Source organism: Pituophis catenifer, unplaced genomic scaffold (assembly GCF_029215685.1).
Source record: "Pituophis catenifer annectens isolate HBS135680 unplaced genomic scaffold, rPitCat1.0.hap2 SCAF_1, whole genome shotgun sequence".
NCBI lineage: Eukaryota > Metazoa > Chordata > Lepidosauria > Squamata > Colubridae > Pituophis > Pituophis catenifer.
This window is the reverse complement of record NW_027256881.1, coordinates 333,324,581-333,351,692: the sequence shown is the minus strand read 5'-3', so window position 1 is coordinate 333,351,692 and position 27,112 is coordinate 333,324,581. Positions and strand designations below refer to the sequence as shown.

General features: G+C 44.2%; 1 protein-coding gene across 1 annotated transcript; it reads right to left on the bottom strand.

The window, feature by feature from the left end:
• Nucleotides 1–9,153: 9,153 nt before the first annotated feature.
• KISS1R (KISS1 receptor) lies at nt 9,154–24,689 on the bottom strand. The gene is made up of 5 exons (XM_070936397.1): nt 24,446–24,689; nt 21,068–21,192; nt 15,788–15,923; nt 11,220–11,461; nt 9,154–9,513 (listed from the first exon to the last, which is right to left on the bottom strand). Exons 1-5 carry the CDS (start codon nt 24,687–24,689, stop codon nt 9,154–9,156), a joined length of 1,107 nt encoding a protein of 368 aa, XP_070792498.1.
• Between the last annotated feature and the right edge of the window lie 2,423 nt (nt 24,690–27,112).

Sequence of the window (27,112 nt, the reverse complement as noted above, 5' to 3'; positions counted from 1 at the left end):
TTTTCCTTGGCAAGTTTTTTTCAGAAATGGTGTGCTATTTTTTTTTTTAATTTGATTTATATGCCGCCCTTCTCCGGAGACTCAGGGTGGCTTACAGTGCGTTAAGCAATAGCCTTCATACTTTTGTATATTTTATACAAAGTCAGTTACTGCCCCCACAAACTGGGTCCTCAATTTACCTACCTTAGAAAGGATGGAAGGCTGAGTCAACCTTGAGCCTGGCGAGATTCGAACTTGCTTTAATTGCAGACAGCTGGTGTTAAATTACAGTGCCTTGTCTGCAGAACTAGCCAGGCTCCGTAGGACTGAGAAAAACTATTGCCTCCGTAGGACTGAGAAAAAGTGACTGGCTCAAGGTAACCCAGCTAGCTTCATGCCCAAGGTGGAACTAGAACTCACAGTCTCCCAGTTTCTAGCCTAATGCCTTAACACTACATCAAACTGGCCAGGGGCGGGTTTCAAAACCTGTTGCTACCGGTTTGCTCGTGGGCATGGGCGCGCTTGCGCGCATGTGCAACACTTTTGCACATGCGCAAAAGGATCCAGGCGGGTGGACAGAGCCTCCCGCCTCCGCTGCTACTGGTTCGCCCGATCCGGGGTGAACCAGTAGCAATCCACCACTGAAACTGGCTTTCAAATATATATGTGCATTAGTGCAATTTAAGAAGGAAATAGTGTAACCTATTTTATTATAAATTCTTGATATCTTTCTGTGTCAAGAAAGAACACAGAACACTAGAACATCAAGAGTTCTAGCATGGCTAAATCTTCAAATGGGGTGAGTTTTTTTTTAAAAAAAACCAAATTGGAATTTAGAACCATTTCTTTTGCAAAATATCTTCAGCAGTGGCAGGGTTTCCACCAATAGTTAATTTTTCTAATTCCATGAAATCACTAGTGCTTTATTCTTTCTTCCAAATAAATTTATTTCCATGCTTAAAAGTGAACAAAGGTGGGACAAGCCAAAGCTTCTGTCCACCTTTTCCAAAGTGGAAAGGAAAGGGAAAGGGAAGGGAAGAAGGAAAGGAAAGAATTTAGTAGGTATTAATTTCTCAGTGTAAGAGAAAAATATTTTTTGCAGGAGATAGGTAAACTTCCATGAATCCATTTTATTTAATGGGAAATAAAATTGCATTTGCTTCTTTTTGTAAAACAGAAAAATATTTCAATAAAATTATCCATAAAGGCTTGCTTTTACTTACTTTGACCAAGAAATGATTTCTCTCTCTGTGTATGTATGTTTAGAAGTGGACTTTTCTGATTTGGAAAGTGTGAGTAATTAGGGAGGCATCATAATGTTGGAAAATATGTGTAACCCCCCAAAAATGTAATAGCACTTTTCATATTGCAGAGTAATGAAGTTGACCAAACATATCCAGGAAACTACAGGTAGTCCTCATTTAGGGACCACAGTTGGGACCCAAAATGTCATTAAGTAAAATGAAAACTGCAAGTGTGCTTTTGATCTTACTTCAGCGTTCCTTTGCTTTACAGAACTAAAAGGTCACAAATGCAAGGACTAGTTTTTCATCATGATTCTAACTGCAAATGGCCGCTAAATGAGGCACTCTCTAAAAAAGGAGTGTTCTATGAGAAAAAAAATGGGGGGAAAAGAAAAGAGAGAAAAGAGAGGATGGGGAAGAGGAAAAATGCTATTTCATACCAGTAGTAGGAAGAAATTGGAGAAGACTTGACGAGGTAAGAACTGTCAATCTTCCAGAGTTGCCAATAATTTGGTAGAGACTGTTCACCCTGGTGTGATTTTGGACTCAGGATTAAGTTCCCTCTTCCAAGAGTTCAAAGGGAAGTCGAATGGGTTGGGTTAAGGTGGGGAGAGGCTTTTGAAGAGGGTCACCCACATCTGTAATTCCTTTACCCCCTGAAGGTGACCCCAAAGCTCCCCCCCTTCAGAGGAAGAGCAATTCAGAAAGGAAAGCTGGGATTTTCCACCATTACACAACAACTAAGTGATCCGTCTTATCACAATTTATTTTGCTCTTTATTTACAAGGTACCAGTTGAAGGAAAGAATTGCGAAAGAGAGCAGAATTAAAATTGGAGCAGTGCTTAAAAAAAACAGGACAATTACAGAGCCATAAATTGCAACGTCAGTAGCTTATCAACTTCTAGGAGTCCCAGGGTGAGTGATTTCCCCCTCCTACCCCATCATTTTGTCTTCCAAAAACAGGTCTGAAGAGACCAAAAGCTGGTATTTTGACTTCAAACAGATAATTGTGTAACACCGACATTGGATGGATTTCTCGATCTTCAAGGCGGATTTGCCAATATGGTGCATTTTATTATTTATTCTCTTTGCCTTTTTTTTTTCCTTACAACAATCTCACGCCCTGCCCAGTGTGCTCAGATATCTGCTGAATCTTAGTTTTATCCTCACTGGAATCCTGTGGGTTATATTTGCTAGGTTTGTATACAGGAACAAAAAAGGTTTCAATTCGAGTTGGAATAGATGGCCCCATTTGGAAAACATATCTTAACCCTAACCCCACCACTCCTTTTAAATGTATTCGTTTTAATTGAATATGCTGTACAAATAGGGAAAATGACAAATCTTTATTAATAAAATTAGCAGGGGAAGACTATTGAAGCAAGCTATAGAGCAGCTTCTCCTAGACTGGCACTTTTTCAGTCTTGTTGTGTTGGATTATAATTCCTATAATCATGAGTTAGCAAGACCAACAGTTGAAGAAGATGCAGTTATCTTACTAGTATTGGTCCTGAATGGTTTTGTTTCTTCACCAGATTTTAGGCCGGAGGTCACCCAGCTGGCTTCTGGACCCTAGAATCTGGGTCTCTTTGCTCTTGGTGCAGCACCTTAGCCACTTATATAGGTCATCCTCGAGTTATGACTGTAGTTGAGCTTGGCAATTACAGTTATAAGCAGTGGTGGGATTCAGCCGGTTCACACCACTTCGGGAGAACCGGTTGTTAACTTTCTGAGCAGTTTGGCAAACTGGTATTGGAAGAAATTATTAGGGCAGAGAACCGGTTGTTAAATTACTGAATCCCACTACTGGTTATAAGTGAGGGGTCCTTGGTGCCAGTGGTGAAATCTGAACCGGTTTACTACCAGTTCGCTGGCTGTGCAATGGTGCTGCACGCACATATGCACAGTGTGCACCATGCACCAAATGCGAGGTGCGCGCGCACAGCGCATACCAAAAGGAGGCATGGGGTAAGTAGAACAGCGCGCGGGATGGGTGGGGTGTAGTGTTGATCAGCTGTGGCGCGCATTTTTTTTTTAACTTTTAAAAGCATTTCTTTTACAACCTATTCGGCTGAATAGGTTGTAAAAAAATGCTTTTAAAAGTAAAAAAAAAGGCTCTGACGATCGCATGGCTCAGCTGTGATCGTCAGAGCATTTTTCTTTACCTTTTAAAAGCATTTTTTAAAAGAAGCGGGCAACCGGGCGATTGGGTGGGCATGGGCAGGGGGAGGGGAGGGATTTTTGCTACCGGTTCTCCGAACCACCCGCCACCATCGCTACCAGATCGGCCGATCCGGTCCAAACCGGGAGCATTTCACCCCTGCTTGATGCTTTCTGAGCTTGGTTGTTTTCTTGTAGAAGTTTAATTACCCAAACTAGAAACATCCAGGGGTGGGCTTCAAAAATTTTAGCAAGGGGTTCTCTGCCCGGTTGCTGGGTGGGTGTGGCCATGGTGGGCATGGCCTAGTCACCCTCCTGCACCACAGCGGGGGTGTATTTTTGCCCTCCCCAGACTCCAGAGGCCTTTTTTGAGCCTCCGGGAGGGCAAAAACGGCCTCCCCATGCTCCAGAGACCCTCTGGAGGCTGGAAATGGACCTGTTTCCAGCCTTCCCAAATTTCTGGTAGGCTCCTTTGGGGAGGTTCTGTCCAGTGGTGGGTTCCTCCCAGTTTGGTCTGGTTCTCCCGAGCCGGTAGCAGTGACGATATGACATCACCAAATGGTTCTGCCCCGGTTATTCATTTTAATTCTGATGATGTTCCATGGGGTTTGAACCTGTGAAATAAAGGCGGATTGGAACGCAGCCCAGAAGGCATCCTCAATCACTGAGCAACAGTAAAAAAAATGCTGACTGGATTGTTTTTAGAAAGCATAAGCATCTCTTCCAAGGTAGTGCATGAATGCCCCATCCAAAGTTCAAGAACGTTGCGCCTTAGTCTTCAACTGCTTCTGTTAGTGATAGCAATAGCACTTATACAGGTGGTCTTCAACTTACGACCACAATTGAGCCCAAAATTTATGTTGCTAAGTGAGAAATTTGTTCAGTGAGTTTTGCTCCAGTTTACAACTTTTCTCGCAACATTTGTCCTAAATGCGAGTCAGTTGTCAAGCATCTGAATGTAAATCACATGACCATGGGGATGCTGCAATGGTCATAAGTGTGAAAAATGGTCATAAGTCATTTCTTTCAGTGCCGCTGAAAATATGTTAAGGATATTCTTGTCTCATAACCGATGTTGTGGGTTATTGAGCAGAGTACCCTTTGAGTTTACGCACGAAAGTGACTGAGAATGATTGTGGATAATAACAGTTCACATACAAACAAACTGGGTTTTGATAATATTTTACTTTTAGGGGAAAAAACAAAATCATAGTCCAAAAACATTCCAAGTCATATACATATAAAGTGAGATAAAGATCAGTCCAGGGATATTTTCCAATATAAAGTCTTCTTACCAGTTGTAGAAAAATACAATAAAACAGATCTTCTTTAGTTTCATTCAGGAACACAGTTCAATATAAAAACAGTCAATAAATAGTAGAAAAGCAATAAATAGCCATGACCAAACAATGATCATGCAGAGATCAAATCTAGAGGTTTTTTTTTTTTTTTTTAATTTGATTTATATGCCGCCCTTCTCCGGAGACTCAGGGCGGCTTACAATGCGTTAAGCAATAGCCTTCATACTTTTGTATATTTTTACAAAGTCAGCTTATTGCCCCCACAAACTGGGTCCTCAATTTATCTACCTTAGAAAGGATGGAAGGCTGAGTCAACCTTGAGCCTGGCAAGATTCGAACTTACTAATTGCAAACAGCTGGAGTTAAATTACAATGCATTAGTCTGCTGAGCTATCCAGGCTCATATTTAAAGCATAAATAATAAAATAAATAATAAAAATAGTTAAAGCATATCAGCAGGTAAAATGGTGTAGTGTCCACACAAACCATAATTTAGCTCTCCTTAAATACATTGGCTACAGAGTTCAGCCAATCAGGATGCAAGATGATGCAACACAGTTTTTAAAGCTACATAATACTTTTAACTACAAACACACAATGTTGGTTTATATATTCCTTACGCACAGTCACTCATGCCCTCGTCACCTCCCCCCTGGACTATTGCAACGCTCTCTACATGGGGCTCCCCTTGAGGAGCACTCGGAGGCTCCAACTGGCGCAGAGTGCGGCTGCGTGGGTGGTTATGGGAGCGACGTGGCGTTCCCATGTAACACCTCTCCTGCGCAAGCTGCACTGGTGGTCTTCCGGGTGCGCTTCAAGGTTTTGGTTATCACCTTTAGAGCACTCCATGACTTAGGACCTGGTTATTTACGGGACCGCCTGCTACCACCAATAGCCTCCCACCGGCCGGTACGCTCTCATAGAGAGGGGCTCCTCCAGGTGCCGTCGGCCAAACAATGTCGACTGGCGGCCCCCAGGGGGAGAGCCTTCTCTGTGGGGGCACCTACTATCTGGAATGAGCTCCCCCCGGAGATACGGAGGATCCCGGATCTGCGCACCTTCCGTCGTGCTCTCAAGACTTTTTTATTCCATCAAGCTGGCCTGGCCTAAATCTTTCCCCTTTAAAATGTAAATTTTAATTTGTTTTTAAAATTATTGGGTGTTTTAAATTTGTCTTGGCCAAATTGTTTAATTCGGTTTTATTCTGTTTTTAAATTTTGTATTTATGTGTTTTATTTTGTGGCTGTTCACCGCCCTGAGTTCTTCGGGAGTAGGGCGGTATACAAATCCAATAAATGAAATGAAAATGAAATATATTTCCTGACCAACCAGTTGGGTAATAACAATTTCCTAACATGCTGTAACTTCAAACAGTCACTAAATGAACTGTTATAAGTTGAGGACTACCTGTATACCGTCTCATAGTGTTTCACAGCACTCTCTGAGTGGCTTACAAATATCAGCCTATTGCCCCCAACAATCTGGGCCCTCATTTTATTGACCTCGGAAGGATGGTAGGCTGCGTCAACCTTGAGCTGGTCAGGATCGAACTCCTGGCAGTCGGCAGAGTTAGCCTGCAGTACTGCATTCTAATCACGGCGCCACCACGGCTCATTAGTAGTGTGCATTTGGTTAACCAACTAAGATTTCTTACAGCTTAAATAACTCTTTCCCTCTAATATTAATGTATGCTAAAGGTAATACACCTTTATCCCATCCTGATCCATTACTCCCAATATCATGACTTTTTTGACATTTGTTGTACAGGTAGTCCTCGACTTACAGCCGTTCATGTAACGACTCTTCAAAGTTACAATGGCACTAAAAAAGTGACTTATGAGTATTTTTCACAACCGGTGCAATATCCCCATGGTCATGTGATCAAAATTCAGGGGCTTGGCATTTATTTATGACAATTGCAGCATCCCCCATGGGGACATGTGATCACCCTTTGTAACTTTCCCAGCTGGCTTCCAACAAGCAAAGTCAGTGGGGGAAGCCAGATTCGCTTAATGACTCCATGTTTGGCTTAATGACGGTGACAAGCAGGTTGTAACATTGCGTGCAACCTACTTAACAACTGTTTTCCTTAGCAAAGGCAATGTTGGGCTCAGTTGTGGTCATAAGCTAGGACAGAGGTCAGCAACCTGCAGCTCTGGAGCCACATGTGTCTCTTTCACCCCTCTGCTGCGGCTCCCTGTCACTCAAAATATGCGTCACAACTGCCAATGTGCGAACCCGCCACACGCGATTTATTGAGCTTTTCAACCTCCGGTAGGCCAACCATGGATAAATCCAAGAAAAGAAAAGTTTCAGAAGAAAACAAAACGTTTAATTTAACCACATATGCTAGTTTTGTGGCCGCTCAAGAGGTAGTCAGGCACGGGAAGGGTTTTGTGGCTCCCGGTGTTTTCTTTTCTGTGGGAAACAGGTCCAAATGGCTCTTTGAGTGTTTAAGGTTACAGACCCCTGAGCTAGGACTATCTGTATCTTAAAAAAGAGTTACTTTTGACTAGGAAACAATGAGTTACTCCAATTTCATTTGAAAATACAAAACTTCTCTAGTTGATTTGTGTTGTTGAACTGGGAAATCAATTTGATTAGGAAATATTGACATCTAGTGGAATAGGATGTTATGACATCCCCAAAGTCCTAGAATTTAGGCAAGACCCTGGAATTATTTTATTCCAGCAGAAACTTCAGCACATGTTCTCACGCCTGGGGGGAGGGCGGCGGTTTCTAACTTTATAAAGTACTTTTCTTTTGTCCCTTCAAGTTAGTCAGGGCTGTCATAGGTATAAGATGAGGGAAAGAGAAACACTATCAAGATTTCAAGGATCTAATCTAGCCGGTATCAATAAGTATTAGTGCTTTAGTATTTTTGTGAGCTTTCTTGACCTGATCAACCTGGAAAGGGCTGGCAGTGGGAAAAAGTGATGTTTGTATGATTGGCCCATGATTTACCCAGACGCCATAGACTGAATAGCAATTTCGAGCCAAATTTCCTTAATCCAGGGATAGGGAATCTGTACAAGTAGTCCTCGATTTACAACAGTTTGTTTAAGTGACTGTTCAAAGTTACATCGGCACTGAAAAAAGTGACTTATGACTGTGTTTCACAGTTACGAGCTTTGCAGCATCCCCATGATCATGTGATTAAAATTCAGATGCTTGGCAACTGGTTCGTATTTATGACTGTTGCTGTGTCCCAAGCAGTGGTGAAATTCAATTTTTTTTACTACCGGTTCTGTGGGTGTGGCTTAGTGGACATGGTGTGGCTTGGTGAGCGTGGCTTGGTGGGTGTGGCAGGGGAAGGATACTGCAAAATCCCCATTCCCTCCCCATTCTGGGACCAGCCAGAAGTGGTATTTGCCCATTCTCCAAACTACTCAAAATTTCCGCTACCAGTTCTCCAGAACCTGTCAGAACCTGCGGGATTTCACCCCTGGTCCCAAGGTAACATGATCCACCTTTTGCAAACTTCTGACAAGCGAAGAAGTCAATGGGGAAGGCAGATTTATGTAATAACCATGGTACTAACTCATCAGTGATTCACTCAACAAGGTCATAAAACGGGGCAAAACTCACTTAACAAATCACTTAACGTAACAAGTCACTTAACGTAACTTCACAACAGAAATTTTGGGCTCAATTATGATCGTAAGTCGAGGACTACCTGTACTGACCATTAGCTAGCACGAGAAGAGGCAACCTAGTCCCATGATGGTGATTGTGAAAAAGAAACATTTCAGAGAGATTCTGCATTAGTTGGTTTAAGTCTCCCTTTATTCTTACAGTTTTTCAGATATTATGTTTTTATTCCTGACTAGCATGAAAGCTATCAGTCTGAAATCTATGGCTGTTCTCGTTTCCTGAGTTCGTTACATATGTGCGACTTGACTGTTATTGGACTACATCTTACAGCATCTCTCACTATTGGTCATACTACTGGGGCATTGGCAAGTGGACTTCAATGAGATTTGAATAATCACGAGTCCTCCACTGCATCTTAAACACAGGACACCATAGGATCCACTGGAAGGCAAAACACTTTACAGGTAGTCCTCAATTTACGACCACAATTGAACCCAAAATACTTCTTATTAAGTGAGACATTTGTTAAGTGAGTTTTTGTCTCATTTTACGGCTTTTTGTGCATTGGTTGTTGCACAACTGAACACTGCAGTTGTTCAATTAGCAACATGGTTGTTAAGTAAATCTGGCTTCCCCATTGACTTAGAAGCAAAAAGTGATCACATGATGCCGGGACATTGCAACCGTCATAAGTCTGAGTCAGTTGTCCAACATCCAATTGTAAATCATGTGACCATGGGGAGGCTGCAATGGTCATAAGTTTGGAAAATGGTCATAAGTCACTTTTTTCAGTGCCTTGGTAACTTCAAATGGTCACTAAACAAATGATTGTAAGTCAAGGACTACCTGTGCAGGAAAAGTACTTATTTTAAACCTACATCCCTGATGAGACAAAGTGCATCTCGGTATTAAGGTGGGCCCGGCCAGCGATGTTGCAATTACCCACCCTCTTCTTGAAGGCCAGTGGGAAAACTTTCTTGAAGGCCTTCCGAAAATTAGTGCCCATGAAGGCGTAGACAATGGGGTTGAGGGCAGAATTGGCATAGGACATGCAGTGAGCAAAAATCTTCACCTTATAAGTATAGTAACTGTGTTGAAAGGTGGAGTCAAAGGCTTGGAAGAGGATCAGAAGTTGCACTGGACCCCAGCAAATGGTGAAGAGAGCAATGATGATGGCCACCATACGAGAGATCTTGGCCCGCAGAGCTTCAGAGAATTCTGCCAGCTGCCGTACCTATATCGGGGCACAAAAAGGAGGAGGAAGAGGTGACCCCAATGAAAAGGAAGGTAGAGAGATAGTATGGCGTCATTGAAATACTGGACTGAAATGCCCAGGTTTAAGTCTACTCTTCTTGTTGTTCAGTCGCTAAGTCGTGTCCAACTCCCTGAGACTCTATGGACGCAGCGTGCCAGGTGCCCCTGTCCTCCACTGTCTCCAAACCTGTCAGACCTGTCCCAGCTTGGGCGTTTAGGAAAGAAAAACCCTCAACTCCATTCGTAGCAACAGATATACTTTTACTAAAGCCAAGCGGTTATAGCGTAAGAAAAGCCAGATCTGAAACTTCTTGCGTAAACCGAATAATTTTCCCTTCTCCCTTCGTCCTTTTGCTATTATCTAATGAAGTTCAAATTAGTTGTTTTTGGTAACAGTCCTGCGGTCGGCACCTCTTTGGTGGGTGTTCGCATTCTTTCCCATGCCTGTGTCCTTGGATCATTCAACTCTTGTCTAGGGTTGGCACTTCCGGTTACTGCCATTCCCCCCCTCCCAGTATCCTTTCTCCCCCACCTCCCACTGCAGTTTATGGCAGACTGCCATCAAAGCAAAGTACAGCTGAAGTGGTATGATGGCAGATTTGATACGTCCACCATATCAATGATACTATTTAACCATCTCATCCTTTTTTTTAAAAAAAAATTAAGTTATTTCATCTCACATCCAGTTTATCCCGGATACAACATACAGTTTATAACGGTGATGGTGAACCTATGGCACACGTGCCCTATGGCACGCAATGATCAGCTGGCCTTTTTGCGTGCGGCAGTGCCAGAAACCGGAAGAGCTGGTCTTTCATTTTCCGGCGTGAGCATGCGTGCTGGCCAGCTGATCAGTGTGTGCGCATACGTGGCAGTAACCGAAAGATTTGCTTGTTGCCGGAAACCAGAAGTACTTTATCCAGTGCGCGCATGCCCCCTGGGCAGCTCCTCTTCCTGGTTGCGGCCCTGAGGAGTGGGCATGCATGCGCATGCTCCATTTTTGGCACTTGGTGTAGCTGTTGTGACTCTGACCCCCGAGGCCGACTTATCGGAGGGAGAAGGCTCCGAACATGAAGGAGAGGAGTTGGCCAGGCCTCTCCCTCCAGGACCCTCCTCTCTGGCAATGCCTCAAGTGTCTCCCGAAGGAGAAGAGATTGGCCAGGAGCCAGATATCTCCTCGCAGTCAGACAGTGACGGAGATAAGTCTTGGCTGGATCCACGCCAGCGTCGGAGAGACAAGTGCATGCAGCAGAAAAGGAGGCATGCCAGAGATTAAGCTGAGTCACTGGACCACACCCCACAGGGGATAAAAGGGGGTGAGGTGGCCATTCAGACTCTGTGACGGACAAAACTAACTACTAGAGAGTCACATTGTATCTTTGAAACAACGTTATCTGCCTTGGATTTAATACGGACTGGATTTGACAATTCTTGAACTGTATGTATCTTGTTTGGGTTTATCTGTCAGAGGAACACCCCCTCCCTCTATGAGTAAAGTTCTTGGCAAGCAGCTACTGGGTTGCTGCCAATCCTCTTATCGAAAGAATTTGTTGTCTGCCAGTTTTATTTAACCCCTGGCTATCTGTCTGTGTGCGTGTATGAGACAGGGACAGAACAGTAGCATGCACACGCTCCCTTTTCAGCACTCGGTGTGGAAAAGGTTCACCATCACTGGCTTATAAGTACCTGGCAATGGTTATCAGAAGCTGGCGCCACGGTGGGGTGTCCCATCTGGTAAAGCATAGCACTATAGCAGAGGAGAATGGTCAATAAAGGGAGGAGGTAAACCGCTAAAAAGTTGTAGAGGATAAAGGCTCTCTCATGGTACACGGAAGGGAAGGACTCGCTGCAGAACGTTTGCGGACCAAACCAATAGCCTTCTATCAGCCGGTTGTAAATCAGCACGGGGATGGAGACAAGGAAGGAACCTGTGAAGGAAAAGACCCAGGATGAAGGTTGTCAACTCTATCCCGCCTCCTGCTGTGGAGGTCTTTATTTGTCCATTTGTTGATAGTGGTAGTCCTCAACTTACAACCATTCATTTAGGGACCGCTTAAAATTACAACAGCACTGAAAAAGGTGACTTATGACCATTTTTTACACTTAGAACTGTTGCAGCATCCCCATGGTCACATAACCAAAATTCAGATAATCGTCAATTGGTTCGTATTTATGACGGTTGCAGTGTTCCAGGGTTATGCGATCACTTTTTGCGACCCAACAAGCAAAATCAATGGGGAAGCCAGATTCACAGAACGACGATGTTATTCACTTAACAACTGCAGTGATTTCACTTAACAACTGTGGCAAGAAACAACTGTCTCTGTTAGCAACAGAAATCTTGGGCTCACTTGTGGTTGTAAGTCGAGGACTACCTGTACTGACCATTAGCTAGCACAAGAAGAGGCAACCTAGTCCCATGATGGTGATTGTGAAAAAGAAACATTAGCAAACAATTGGTTCACTTAATGGCCATGGTGTTTATAGAATAGAATAAGAATAGAATAGAACAGAACAGAACAGAACAGAACAGAACAGAACAGAATAGAATTCTTTATTGGCCAAGTGTGATTGGACACACAAGGAATTTGTCTTTGGTGCATAAGCTCTCAGTGTACATAAAAAACAAGAACAACAACCATTGTAAAAAAAGGTTGAAAAATCAGTGATGATCATTATGACTTATGACCATAATGGGCAGGCTCCGTTACAGTGGTAAATCGAGGACTTACCTGTTCTTTGCCTGTACAAAGAAACATTAATCCGTTTCATTCATTCAAAAATGTATATAACCATCTATCTAACCAAAAGGAATTCTAATAGAAGATCTGTAGCTCAGGGTTAAATTTGAAGAGTCCTTGGTGATCTCCGAGCTTGGTTGTTTGCACTGCAGATGCAACCTGGTCTGGTAATGACACATCTGCAAGCAAACAACCAAGCTCAGAGAGCACCAAAGACTCCACAAAAGCAATTCTGGACACTGAAATGCATCTGGAATCAAGCTGTTCCAAAGTTTACCCAGAGTGTCCAGGAATGCCACTGACATTCCTTTACGGTGATGCTATCAGATATCTCTTAAGAGTTGTACAACGCTTGGAATTCAATTTCTAAGTTGCTATTGCTCATAAATTCCTGGGGAAAATATCAGTTGCCACAAGATATTACAGACAGATGCTAAGTTTGCACTCCTGTGTGCCTCCAAGGCACCTTTTGTTCAATCCAACTAAGGCCTTATCTCTATAACCATCCATGGGCTTATCTACTACTATTGTTAAGGTGACCAATCGTCCTCCTTTAGAGAGGACAGTCCTTCTTTTGTAAGTTCTGTCCTCTCGAAAAGTGACCTCCTACATGTCCTCCTTTTCAATATTTGAAGACTAATCTGCAAATCTCCGTATTCAATTGATGCCGATCCGCTCTGTTGCGTGTGATGTGACGTATTTGACACGATAATTCGTCAAGGCTCGGTACAGTACGGCGAGACACAATTATGAGATGCATGTGCTCCGCACTGGAGAATTGTTTTGAGAGAGTGCGCCGCGCGCAAGTGGCTTTATGTACTTCTTACCAAAACACGACACGGCACACATGCCCGCACGCCTGCATTAGACTCATTGTTGCAATGAATAAAATGTTTCTTTTATTTACGATATTTTTTTTCTTCAATTTATTTGTGTCCTCCTTCTCATTGTAAAAAAGTTGGTCACCTTACAATTGTATTAACATTAGTAAGGGTTTGCTGTGCTACAGTGATTGATGGCGCCACCTAATGTCGATACAAAGTTTTCACATTTAATTTATATTTCGAATAGCAATAGCACTTAAAATTTATATACTGCTCCATAGCGCATTATAGTATTCCCTAAGCCAGGTGTGTCAAACTCAAGGCCCACGGGCGGGATGCGAAATGCTTAGATCTGCCCTGGAAACAGCGAAGGACCGGTCCGCAGTGCCTCTGCCAGCAAAAACGGAGCTCAGGAGGGCTGCGGGGTCCTTCCTGAGCTCTGTTTTCCCTGGCAGTGGGTTGCAGGAGGCCATCGCAGTCAAAAATGGAACTCAGGAGCCTGTTTTTGTTGGCAGAGTGCCCGGGCCCCCACAGGCATCCCCAACACAAGTGATGTCGAGCTGGCCACGTTCACTCTGGCTACGCCCACCCTGGTCCACCGAGGTCAAACATAATCCTGATGAGGCCGTCAGTGAAATGGAGTTTGACACCCCTGTTCTAAACGGTTTACAGAGTCAGCGTATTGCCCCACAACAATCTGGGTCCTCATTTTACTGACCTTGGAAGGATGGAAAGCTGAGTAGCGTTGATGCCCCATAAGCTTTGGCATCACATACCTACAAAAAGGACAGGAGATCTCCATGGTCCTTCCAACTCTGTTATGCTGTTACTGGTTGCGTTGCAATGGCAAAATGTTGATTTCCTCATTTAGCCCCTGCCGTTGAGGATCCCACAGCTTCCAAGATGCTTTTCAACTGGCCAGATTATCCTACAGACCGAGAATTGGCTTGGCAGTCGAAATGCAACTTGGAAGCTGATAACAAACCATTTCAACTCTGTCACCAAGGAAACTGCAGAAATGTGGCCATGAAGCATGGAGACATTTGGTTAAAAAGAGACGTTGTCTATTGAGCAGCCCAGTGGATCTAGAGCAGGGATCTCCAACCTTGGCAACTTTAAGCCTGGTGGACTTCAACTCCCAGAATTCCCCAGCCAGCTTTGGAGTCCTCCAGGCTTAAAGTTGCCAAGGTTGGAGACCCCTGATCTATAGTACTGTTTTTCAACCTTGGCTGGTTTAAGATGCATGTATTTCAACTCGCAGAATACCCCAGCCAGCATGGGGTCTTAACAACAATAGCACTTAGATTTATATACCGCTTCACAGTGCCTTACAGCCTTTTCTAAGTGGTTTACAGTGTCAGCATATTGCCCTCAACAATCTGGGTCCTCATTTTACCCACCTCGGAATTATGAAAGGCTGAGTCAACCTTGAGCTGGTCAAGATCGAACTCCTGGCGGTGGGAATGCAGAATTAGCCTGCAGTACTTCATTCTAACCACTGCATCACCACAGCTCTTGCCAAGGTTGAGAAACACTGACGTATAATAATGATATGCCATTGATGCTTAGGTTTAAAATAAGAATGTATTGCTTGCTTAAACTTAGCAGCTAAAACAATAATTGCTCAATACTGGAAAACCTTAAATAATCCAACAAATGAGAAGTGGACTTCTTGAAATGCCATGTTAGAAGAGGTTTGTGTATAAAATTAGAATTGAGGTTGTCTGCAGGGAGGCAGACAAGAAAGTCAAGATGGTGGCCACAACTATTCAGTCAAAGCCCCGCCCAGGGCTGGGATTCAGCCGGTTTGGATGTTAATTTTAATCTGGTTTGCCGAACCAGTAGTTACAAGGACTGGCTGACCCCGCTTGCTCTTCCCCGCCCAGGAGTCTCCATGTGGCCCGTTTTGGATACGAGGTAAGTGCAGGGACCGCGCGGAGGCTCTGGGAGGGTGAAAAACAGGCCCGTTTCGGGCCTCTGGTGCTCCACAAACGGGCCCATTTTGGGCCTCTGGTGCTCTGAGGAGGCCATTTTCGCCCTCCTGGAGGCTCGAAAAAAGCCTCTGGAGCCTCCGGAGGGTGAAAAACGGGCCTACCGGAAGTACCGGAAATCCGGAAAGAGGCCTGTTTCTGGCCTCTGGAGGGCTTCCAAAGTCCAGGGGAGGCCATTTTCGCCCTTCTGGAGACTTGAGGAAAGCCTCCAGAACCTCGGGAGGGCAAAAATACCCCACCCCATGGTGCAGGAGACCGAGTAGGCCACACCCCCATGGCCACGCCCACCCAGCAACCAGGCAGCGAACTGGTTGTTAAATTTTTCAATCCCATCCCTGGCCCCGCCCCCTTTTCACATGCGCCCACAAAGAAGGCAGGGCTTCAGTCACATGGTTGCAAAGACAACCTTTAATTGCAAGCTGTTGTATATTGAAACATTAAAAGCAAGAACCACAATTCTACCAGTTTTCAATTGGGAGGACTTTATGTATTATCTGAATGGTAACGGAGCTATCATTGGCAGTAAGTATGATACATGGCACACATGTCAGGTATTAATTAGTTATAATAAACACCTGACAGCAGGTATTCATTAGTTTTTTCTCAAAAATTATACTTCATAGCAGATAAAGGACATTCAGTTATTTGATCATGTTTGTGAACAATTCTAACTGACCCTGGAGGCTGCCCCTACTCACCAACCCAAATGCTGATGCTGACGGTTATGGCAACTTGTGGTGTGCGCCGTCGCAGGGATCGAAGTGGAAAGACAGTCACATACCACCGGTCCACACTCATGGCCGTCAGGGTGACGCAGGTCGCTTGCACCGAGACCTATGGAGCCAAATCAAGGGATTTGAAAAACAAAACAAAACGACCAGGTAAACTTTAGGTGGTACCTTGCTCAATAGTAGTAATTGTGAGAGGGATCTTGGAGTCCTAGTGGACAACCATTTAAATAGGAGCCAGAAGTGTGCAGCAGCTGCCAAAAAAGCCAACACAGTTCTGGGCTGCATAAACAGAGGAATAGAATCAAGATCACGTGAAGTGTTAATTCCACTTTATAATGCCTTGGTAAGGACACACTTGGAATACTGCATCCAGTTTTGGTCGCCACAATGTAAAAATTTGTTGTGCCTCTAGAAAGAGTACAGAGAAGAGTACAGCAACAAAGAGCAACACAGATGATTAAACATAAAGGCTAAAATATATAAAGAACGGAATTGGGAATGTCTAGTTTAATGAAAAGAAGGACTAGGGGAGACATGATAGCTGTGTTCCGATATCTCTGGCTTGCCACAAAGAAGAGGGAGTCAAGCAATTCTCCAAAGCATCTGAAAGCAATGGATGGAAACTAATCAAGGAGAGAAGCAACCTAGAACTAAGGAGAAATTTCCTGACAGTTAGAACAATTAATCAGTGGAACAACTTGCCTCCAGAAGTTGTGAATGTTCCAACACGGGAAGTTTTTAAGAAGAGATTGGACAACCATTTGTCTGAAATGGTATAGGGTAGGGGATGGGGTGTCAAACACAAGGCCTGCAGGCTGGATTCGGCCTACGGGGTGTTTAGATCTGGCCCATGGGGCCACCCTGGAAACAGTGTTGGAGCACCCACAACTTGCTGTGCAAGTTGTTCCACAGGTTAATTGTTCTCACTGTCAGGAAATTTCTCCTTAATTCTAATATGCTTCTCTCTTTGATTAGTTTCCATCCATTGCTTCTTGTCCTGCCTTCAGGTGCTTTCGAGAATAGGTTGACTCCGCTCTTTTTTGTGGCAGCCCCTGAGATATTGGAAGACTGCTGCACCTAGTCCACAAAATTCTTGCCCTTTCCATGATAGTCCATAGAAAGCTATCATGATTTGTTTGTTTGTTAAATGTATATTCCACTGACTATGGGTGGATTACAGAATGATATAAAGATAAAAAAGACAATACAGGTAATTCTCGACTTATGATCGTAATTGAACTCAGAATTATATTTGTAAGTCGTTGTAGTCATTAAGTGGATCACGCGATCAGACCTGATTTTATGATCATTTTAGCAGCAGTCGTTAAGCAAACATGGTGGGCTTTAAGTGAATGGAATGGTTGTTAAGTGAATCAATTTTATGCAATAGTTGGTTTTGGCCGGAAACCGGTGTATGTGGTTGTGTGTAGCTGTTGTAACTTCAAAATGGGACCCTAAGTAGCTTTTGTTATAACTTTGAACGGTCACTAAGGGACAATCATAAATCGAGGACTACTTGTACAAAGAGATTAAAATTAAGAAAACTAAATAGGAAACTGAAAGCCAGGAGGAGAAGCAACATGAGGGTGGGGATCTTCTGAGGGGTCCTTGCTGCTCTCTGAGCTTGCTTGTTTTCTTATAGACGTTTCATTACTGAAACTAGGTAACATCATTGCTGCTAGACCTCCGGTAGCGATGACGATATGATGTCACCGAACCGGTTCTCTTTGTTCAGGAGCTGGGCCCTCCCGCCCCCCCGCCCTCCCGCCCCCCCCGCCCCCCCACCCCTACCACATTATTCTTACCTTTTATTTGGCCCCACCCCCAATCTATTGCTGTCTCCCAGCTGATCGGCTAGAAGGAAAAAAACTGTTTAAACTCTTGTCCCGGGGCTTCAAAGGGCCGCTTTACAGCTGATCAATGTTAAAAGGCAGTGTGGTGGTAGACCGGTGCCTCCAAAAACAAATTGCTTAGCACATTGTAAGCCGCCCTGAGTCTCCGGAGAAGGGCGGCATATAAATCAAATTAAAAAACAAACAAACAAACAAACAAAAAAACAAATGAGTAGACTGGGGCCTCCAAAAACAAAGACCGGGGCCTCTAAAAATGAATGAGTAGATCGGTGCCTCCAAAAACAAATGAGTAGATTGGTGCCTCCAAAAACAAATGAGTAGACCAGGGCCTCAAAAAACAAATGGGTAGACCGGTGCCTCCAAAAACAAATGAGTAGACCGGGACCTCCAAAAACAAATGAGTAGACCGGGGCCTCCAAAAACAAATGAATAGACTGGGGTCTCCAAAAACAAATGGGTAGACCGGTGCCTCCAAAAACAAATGGGTAGACCGGTGCCTCCAAAAACAAATGGGTAGACCGGTGCCTCCAAAAACAAATGGGTAGACCGGTGCCTCCAAAAACAAATGGGTAGACTGGTGCCTCCAAAAACAAATGAGTAGACCGGGGCCTCCAAAAACAAATGAGTAGACCGGGGCCTCCAAAAACAAATGGGTAGACTGGAACACTCCAAGAACAAACAGAAAAAGTGTTAAAAGGCAGTGTGGTGGTAGACTGGTGCCTCCAAAAACAAACGAGTAGACCGGTGCCTCCAAAAACAAATAAGTAGACTGGTGCCTCCAAAAACAAATGGGTAGACCAGGATGCTCCAAGAACAAATGGGTAGACTGGTACAGCTCTGCAAGTAGTTAAAAGCCTGGTAGACCAGTACCTCTGCTAAATCCTAAAGAATTGTTACATGACCATCAAGCCATGTCCACAAAATAAGCCACGCCCACAGAAGGTGGGTGCAGCTTCCTGCCGCCCCTACCACTGGTTCGCCCGAACTGGGGCGAACTGGTACAAACCCACCACTGATGTGGACGTGTCTTTAATCTCATAATCACTACCAACATTTTTATTTATTTTGCCCTGGTTTTTTTGCATTGAGCATCATTAGAACAATTGGCCATGCCTAATGCAGAACTACAGCAGTTTTGCTAAGTGGAGGCTGCCCTCTGCCACTCTGTATGAATAACTGTTTTCACCTTTATCATTACTGAAGACATTGCTCTCTACTAGGCTAGAAACAATTTATCTTTTTATCCCTCTGCTCTGATTGGTAGGGTCTCCTCTGGATAATAGGCAGAGAGAGGTGTGTTTCACATCAGATCCATGAATTAACTATTTTCTGAGTGTAAAGTTAAAATATAAGCTCTCTTTCTAGATAGAAGCTAGAACAGCAAGCAAACCTGAAGGCGAATGAAAAGCATGTGTGTGATGACCCGGGCCATGGTATGAAGGCAAAACAGCCAGAGAACCGGTATAAGTCCCTTTATTGGCACCAAATTTGCTCCCAACATCCCGTTTACTCTCCGGCCTGGAGAAAAGCTCTCCCACAAACCTGCAGCAGCTTCTGTCCGCAGATACTCCAGTCCAAACGGTGTAGGAAGAATGACTGCAAATCAATCACTCCAGCAGGGCAAGATAATGAGTCCCAAAAGCAGCAATAATTCCAGCAAGACAAGATAAGCACACAGAAGCACGATTATAATTCAAATAGTCAGGAGGAATGCCAGGAATGCAGGCCCCACTAGATGAATTCAGCGTTTGTTCCCGACAAACACCCCTCCCAACTGCCTCTCCTTTAAACTCCATCCCCAGGTGTGCCTTATGAAGGGAATTGGGGCCCTTTCCTTCCTCGTAAGCAACGCAACCCGTGTTGCTCTCTTCTGCATTCATCCCTGCGCGCCCTAGGATAAGGAGGGGTGGACCTTGGTGTTCATCCCTCTCCCTTGTTCTACCTCTCCCCTACTCTGCCTAGCCTGACTTTGCCCTTCCCCAGTTTCCTCCACAGCCAATGGAGTCACTCTCCCACTCTGTCAGCTGTTCGTCTTCCGTCTCAGATTCAGACTCCGACGGGGGCATGATAATGTGTCAACTTCGACATACCATGACAACATGCTTATGAACAGGTCATTCTTACTTAAATTATTTAATTTAATAAATAAATTAAATAAAGGATTACCTGTATATATCAATATTATACTGATGGGAACTTACACTCACACACAAACCGCACTGATTCACAACAGATACAGTACAGGTAGTCCCAGGGGTGAAATCCAGCAGGTTCTGACAGATTTTGGAGAACCGGTAGTGGAAATTTTGAGTAGTTCGGAGAACCGGCAAATACCATCTCTGGTTGGCCCCAGAGTGGGGTAGGAATGGAGATTTTGCAATATCCTTCCCCCAGGAGTGGGGAGGGAATGGGGAGTTTGCAGTATCCTTCCCCTGCCATGCCCACCAAGCCACACCCACCAAGCACGCCCACAGAACCGGTAGTAAAAAAAATTGGATTTCACCACTGGGTAGTCCTCAACTTACAATCATTTATTTAGTGACTGTTCAAAGTTGGAACGCACTGGAAAAAAAAGACTTATGACTGTTGCAACATCCCCAGGGTCATTTGAATGCTTGCGAAGTGGTTCAACTCATATTCCAGCCAGATTCACTTAACAACTGTGTTACTAACTTAACAAGTGTAAGGATTCACTTAACAACTATGGCAAGAAAGATCGTAAAATGGGACAATGCCCATTTAACAACTGTCTCACTTAGCAACATAAATCTTGGCCTCAATTGTGGTCATATGTCGAGGATTACCTGTATGTACTCTACTTTCATTCAGTATTTCCCATATCTATGCACGGATTAGTAGTGCGTTTCAAAATTTTTTACTACCGGTTCTGTGAGTGTGGCTTGGTGAGCGTGGCAGGGGAAGGATACTGTAAAATCTCCATTCCCACCCCACTCCAGGGGAAGGATACTGCAAAATCTCCATTGCCACCCCACTCCAGAGGAAGGATACTGCAAAATCCCCATTTCTGCTCGATCAGCTGGGACTCGGGAGACAGAGAATAGATGGGGGCGGGGCCAGTCAGAATTTTTACTACCGGTTCGCCGAACTACTCAAAATTTCCGCTACCGGTTCTCCAGAACTGGTCGGAACCTGCTGAAACCCACCTCTGGCACAGACCCAGAAATATAATACCGTTCTCTTTCATAAGGATCTTCATCATGGATGCTGTTTTGAAGATCTGATTTCAAAATGAGCTAGAGTTTTATATTTCTGAGCTGAGAAGGTACGAGATACCACAATTCTGATATGGCACTTGAAATTAGCTAGAAATCCCTATAGGAAAAAATAAAAAAAGACTTGAAGAGAGAAGTTTCCAAATTCAGACATTGCTCACCTGTTGGATGTAGTTGACAAATTTACATAGGAATTCTCCAAAGATCCAGCCCGGAAGTGGATACAGCATTGCAGTGAAGGGAACGCAACAAACCAGGAAAATGATGTCGGTGGTAGCCAGGTTGGCTGTTGAAGCAAGAGCAGAGGATGCTGGTCTTTAAACAAGGATGAAATTTGCCTTTGTCTCTCCCTTTATCAAGCTGGCTTAGTACCATGCATGCATTCCAAAGAAGATCAGAATAGAATAAGACCCTAATGAGAACCTGCAGGAGGTGGACATCTTAGGGATGTGTCAATCTGTTCTAGCCCTGTTAGACCTCTCAGCGGCTTTTGATACCATCGACCATGGTATCATGCTGCACCGGTTGGAAGAGTTGAGGATGGGGGGCACCGTGTTATGGTGGTTCTCCTCCTTTCTCTCTGACCGGTCACAGTTTGTGTTGGCAGGGGGGCAGAGGTCGACCTCGAGGCCTCTCATCTGTGGAGTGCCTCAGGGGTCGGTTCTCTCGCCCCTTCTGTTCAACATTTATGTGAAGCTGCTGGGTGAGATCATCCGTGGCTTTGGGGTGAAGTACCACCAGTACGCTGATGACACCCAGCTGTACATCTCCACCCCAGGCCACCCCAACGATGCCCTTGAAATGATGTCTCAGTGCCTGGAGGCTGTGCAGATCTGGATGGGGAGGAACAGGCTCAAGCTCAACCCTTCCAAGACTGAGTGGCTGTGGTTCCCGGCATCCCGATATAGTCAGCTGACTCCATCACTGACTATTGGGGGCGAGTCTTTGGCCCCCTTGGAGAGGGTGTGCAATCTGGAAGTCCTCCTGGATACGCAGCTGTCCTTGGAGGAACATCTGACGGCTGTAGCCAGGGGGACCTTTTGTCAGGTTCGCCTGATTCGCCAGTTGCAACCCTTTCTTGATCGGGATTCCATGTGCACAGTCACTCATGCCCTCGTCACCTCTCGCCTGGACTACTGCAACATTCTCTATATGGGGCTCCCCTTGAAGAGCACCCGGAGGCTCCAACTGGTCCAGAATGCGGCTGCGCGGGTAATTACGGGAGCTGCATGGCGCTCCCACATAACACCGCTCCTGTGCGAGCTGCACTGGCTCCTAGTGGTCTTCCGGGTGCGCTTCAAGGTATTGGTTACCACCTTTAAAGCGCTCCATGGCATAGGACCTAGTTATCTTCGAGACCGCCTGCTGCTACCGACAACCTCCCATCGATCTGTATGCTCCCACAGAGAGGGCCTCCTCGGGGTGCCATCAGCCAAACAATGTAGGCTGGTGACCCCCAGGGGGAGGGCCTTCTCTGTGGCGGCACCTACCCTCTGGAATCAATTGCCTCCAGAGATAAGGAGAATCCAAGACCTCGGTGCCTTCCGCCGTGCCCTTAAAACTTTCTTTTTTCATCAAGCCGGGCTGGCTTAACATATTCTTAAATTTTTAATTTTTAATTGGTTTGTCATTTTAAACTGGGGCCAAATTAATATATATTCTTTTAATTGTTCTTAATGTTTGTATTGTATATTTTTATCTGACTGTATACCGCCCTGAGTCCCTTGGGAGAAGGTGCGGTATATAAATTTGAAATAAAATAAATAAATAAAATAAAATAAATTTCCATAAGCATAAGAATATTAAAGTGGGAAAAGGAGGGAAAAGCTAGTACCCCAATTCTCACATTAAGAAAATCTGCTTTTTTCTATTGCACTTTTTCAGTAGGTTTTCTTTTCATGACGCAGGCTGTTTTTATTACCTTGAAATTCTCAGTTTGGTTCTTTACTTCTTTGTACTCTTATAAACATCTATCCTCTCTCTCTCTCTCTCTCTCTCTCTCTCTCTCTCTCTCTCTCTCCCTCCCTCCCTCCCTCCCTCCCTCTCCATCCATCCGTCCATCCATCCATCCATCCACCTACCCACCTATTCACAGATACTAGCTAGTTAGCTAGCTAGCTAGCTAACTAGATAGATAGATAGATAGATAGATAGATAGATAGATAGATAGATAGATAGATAGATAGATAGATAGATAAAAAATGGCCAGGTGTTGTCTTTGAAATGTTACATAGTAACATCTTAACGAATGTGAATATATTAAAACCTTATTTTTCATTTAGGAACCCTGATGGTGCAGTGGTTAGAATGCAGTATTACAAGCAAACTCTGTCCATAGTCTGGAGTTTGATTCTCACCAGGCTCAAGGTTGACTCAGCCTTCCATCCTTCTGAGGTTGGTAAAATGAGGACCCAGAGTGTTGGGGTCAATAGGCTGACTCTGTAAACTGCTTAGAGAGGGCTGGAAAGCATTGTGAAGCTGTATATAAGTCTAAGCGCTACTGGTGTTGCTGTTTTCTTTCAAATCCAGGATAGATACTGGTAGTCCTCAATTTACAACCACGATTGGGACTGGAATTTTGGTCACTAAGCGATGCAGTCATGTTATCATGTGACCAGATCTGATTTTATGACAATTTTTATTGCAGTCATTAACTGAATCATATAATTGTTGAAAGAATCACATGGCTATTAAGCAAATAATAAGTTCTCCAATTGATTCTGCTGGTCAGAAATAGAGAAGTTGCAAACTGTGATCATATGATCATAGGACACTGCAATTGTCATAAATACAAGCCAATTGCCAAGCACCCAATCTGCAAACAACTGACTATGAGGCTGTTGCGACAACCATAACTTTGAGGATGGGTTTTAGGTTGCTTTCTCCGAGGCTGTTGTAATTTCAAACTGAAACAAATGGTTGTAAGAACTACCTATAGTGCTAAAGTCCTTATGTAATACTAACAAGCAGGCTAACAAAATATATAACATGACTAACTAAATGGTTAATTTTTAAATGCCTGATATTAATTTAATCTTTTAATGTTATTTATTTATTTATTTGCTTACTATTTATTTATGATATTTAGAAACCTCCCATAATGAATGTACTAATGGGAGGATGAAAAGATACGATTATGATTATTTTAGCTAAGTCTTCTTCAAACTGTGCCCTCCAGATCAGTGGTGAAATCCACTTACCTTCACTACCGGTTCGGGAACGGGAGCATGCGGGACCACGCACGCCTCTTTTGTGCACGTGCAGATGGTAAAAAAACAGGAAGTAATGACATCCCAGTGGGTGGAGGGAGCCTTCCGCCACCAGCGCTACTGGGTTGGCGAACCAGATAGAACTGGGGGGGGGGATTTCTCCGCTGCTCCAGATACATTATACTACAACTTCCATGTTCATATTTTTAAGGAAGCTAATAACTTCCTACTACATCGAATCTCTCTATCTCATTTAGTTGTTGGTCCCAGTTTAAAAGCATTACCTCCATTACCACCCTCCCCCATGCGAATGCCTCCAAGTTGTCTTACCAATGTAGTAGTTGGTCACTGTCCTCATTGGCTTGTGTCTGATGATGACGTAGATTACCAGAGAGTTGCCCAATAGCCCAACTAACATCAGAATGGCAAAGAAGAGTGGGACCAGCCAGGCATCCATCAAATATGGGGGAGTGGGTGGCCCTGAGCCATTAGCGCACAACTCAGCAGTGCAGGCAGAATTGTTCAGAAAGAAGTGGGACTTGTTGAAATCAGAGATGGGTGCTTCCTCTACCATATTCGTCTTTATTTTCCCAGCTGAACCATGGACTTTTCAGCTTTGTTTGTTCCCAGAACGGTTCATCTGCTTGCAAAATGGGTGACGATCTCAAATCTGGATCTTGTAGGTGCTTGAGAGGGGATAGAAATGTCCAGTGGCAGGCAACTTCAGCACTTTGGACAGTTCCAGCTGGTGCAGAAGTTGCTCTAGTCTAGAAGCACATTTGCAAGAGCACAGAGATGGCAACAAAATGGACTGCTCCCCTTCTCCAACTTACTCAGAGCAAAATGTCCCAATTGTTGAGTAGATCCAGACACCAGAATCGAATTGCCTTTTCTTAGACTGAAGTTTCCCCTCCTAGAATGTTTGATATGCTTTGGGGGAAAGCCTAAAATAGATTACTCTAACTCAAGAATATCTTAGGAGACTTATGTCGTAGTGTGGTGACAATCATCATTCCTCTGTGGTAACTTATAGAGTCCAAAATCCACACTGATCCCGTTCCAGAAACTTCACAACACGCAGATACAACTCAAACAAAGTTGCAGCTGTTTTTTGAAATTGCAGGCAGCTGGGTCATGCTCCTCCGAAGTGCATGCTCTGAAGATCCTAAATGCCTGCAGGAGGTCCAAAGCAAGGCAATAAACAAAACATGTATGTTCACCTGTATTGAGGGATTCCGAGATTCTGGATTTCTCTAAGCTCCTGGATGATTGGCAAAATGAAACGACTTCATCAAAAGGTTATCTGGCTCCAGAAATCCTCCTAGTTGCCCCAGGTATGAGACAGAGATGATCAAATCCGAACAGAACAATTCTTGTCTAAGTGGAAAGCTGATGGAGTCTTCCCGTGTCTTTATGCAATGGCACAACCTGCCTGGTGTGGCACCTTCTTTGTCAATGTCTTAAGAAGAACGACTTTGCTTCTAAGCAAGCTTTAGAGATGAGTTCTGGAGACAGCAAGCTAGCCAGCAGATAAAAGAGGTGGGGCCTAAAGTGCAGGTGGTGGGGGAGAGCAGAGATTCTGAATGGAAGATGGAATAGCTTTATGTAAGGTTCAGCTGCTGCTTTGCTGCTAACTGTGATGTTCTGTCTATTTGTTTAGAACTTTTTTTAAAAAACCTTTTTCTTTCTCAGAGAAGTTGAAAGAGATTTGATTCAATCATGCCAACTCAAACATTTCTGCTGCATGCGAAGGTTTCAGAACTCCAAACAAGTCTTTGATTGATCCTTCAGTGCTTCTTTGTGTGCCTGATTTGTTTATTTCCCCCACTCATAGTCCATTTGTTGACTGCCATTCACAATGTTTCCAAGAGGCACAGGACTTAGGAAGGGACTCAGCTATTGCTTAAGATGGAACAGAACAGAAAAACAGAGTTGGAAGGGACCTTGTAGGTCATCTAGTCCAACCCCCCGCCCAGGCAGGAGACCCTACATCATTTCTGATAGATGGCAGTCCAGTCTCTTTTTCAAAGCTTCCGGTGATGAAGCTCCCACAACTTCTGAAGGCAACTTCTGTTCCATTGGTTGATTGTTCTCACTGTCAGAAAAATTCTCCTTATTTCTAGGTTGAATTTCTCCTTGACCGGTTTCCATCCATTATTCCTTGTCTGGCCTTTGGGTGCTTTGGAAAATATTTTATTTTATTTATTTTATTTATTTTTATTTTTATATGCCGCCCTTCTCCGGAGACTCAGGGTGGCTTACAATGCTTTAAGCAATAGCCTTCATTCTTTTGTATATTTTATACAAAGTCAGCTTATTGCCCCCACAAACTGGGTCCTCATTTCACCTACCTTAGAAAGGATGGAAGGCTGAGTCAACCTTGAGCCTTGGAAAGATTCGAACCAGCAGAAATTGCAGGCAGCTGTGTTAATAACAGGGTGCACTAAACCCTTGTACTATCAAGGCTCTTGATAGTGACAGCCCCTCAAATATTGGAACACTGCTATCATGTCTCCCCTGGTCCTTCTCTTCACTAGACTAGCCATGCCCAGTTCCTGTAACTGTTCTTCATACTGTATGTTTTACCCTCCATCCCCTAATCATCTTTGTTGCTCTTCTCTGCACTCTTTCTAGAGTCTCAGCCTCGTTTTTTTTTATAGTGTGGTGACCAAAACTGGGTGCAGTAAGATGGAGATTTATGCAGTGGTGAAATCCACTTACCTTCGCTACCGGTTCAGGAATGGGAATGCGTGTGCAGAGCCTTCTGTGCATGCGCAGAGGGTAATAAATGGGACGTAATGACGTCCCGGCGGGTGGGCGCAGTCTCCTGCCGCCAGCACTACCGGTTTGCGCGAGCCGGATAAATCCGGCCAGATTTTACCACTGGATTTAGGGGATCCCCCAAATAACCTAGTACTTCTGCTTCTCACTTGACCAACTGGATGCTTTCAGAAAACCCATAAGTAGGAGCAGAAGAAGACAAAGAGTGGAATGCTG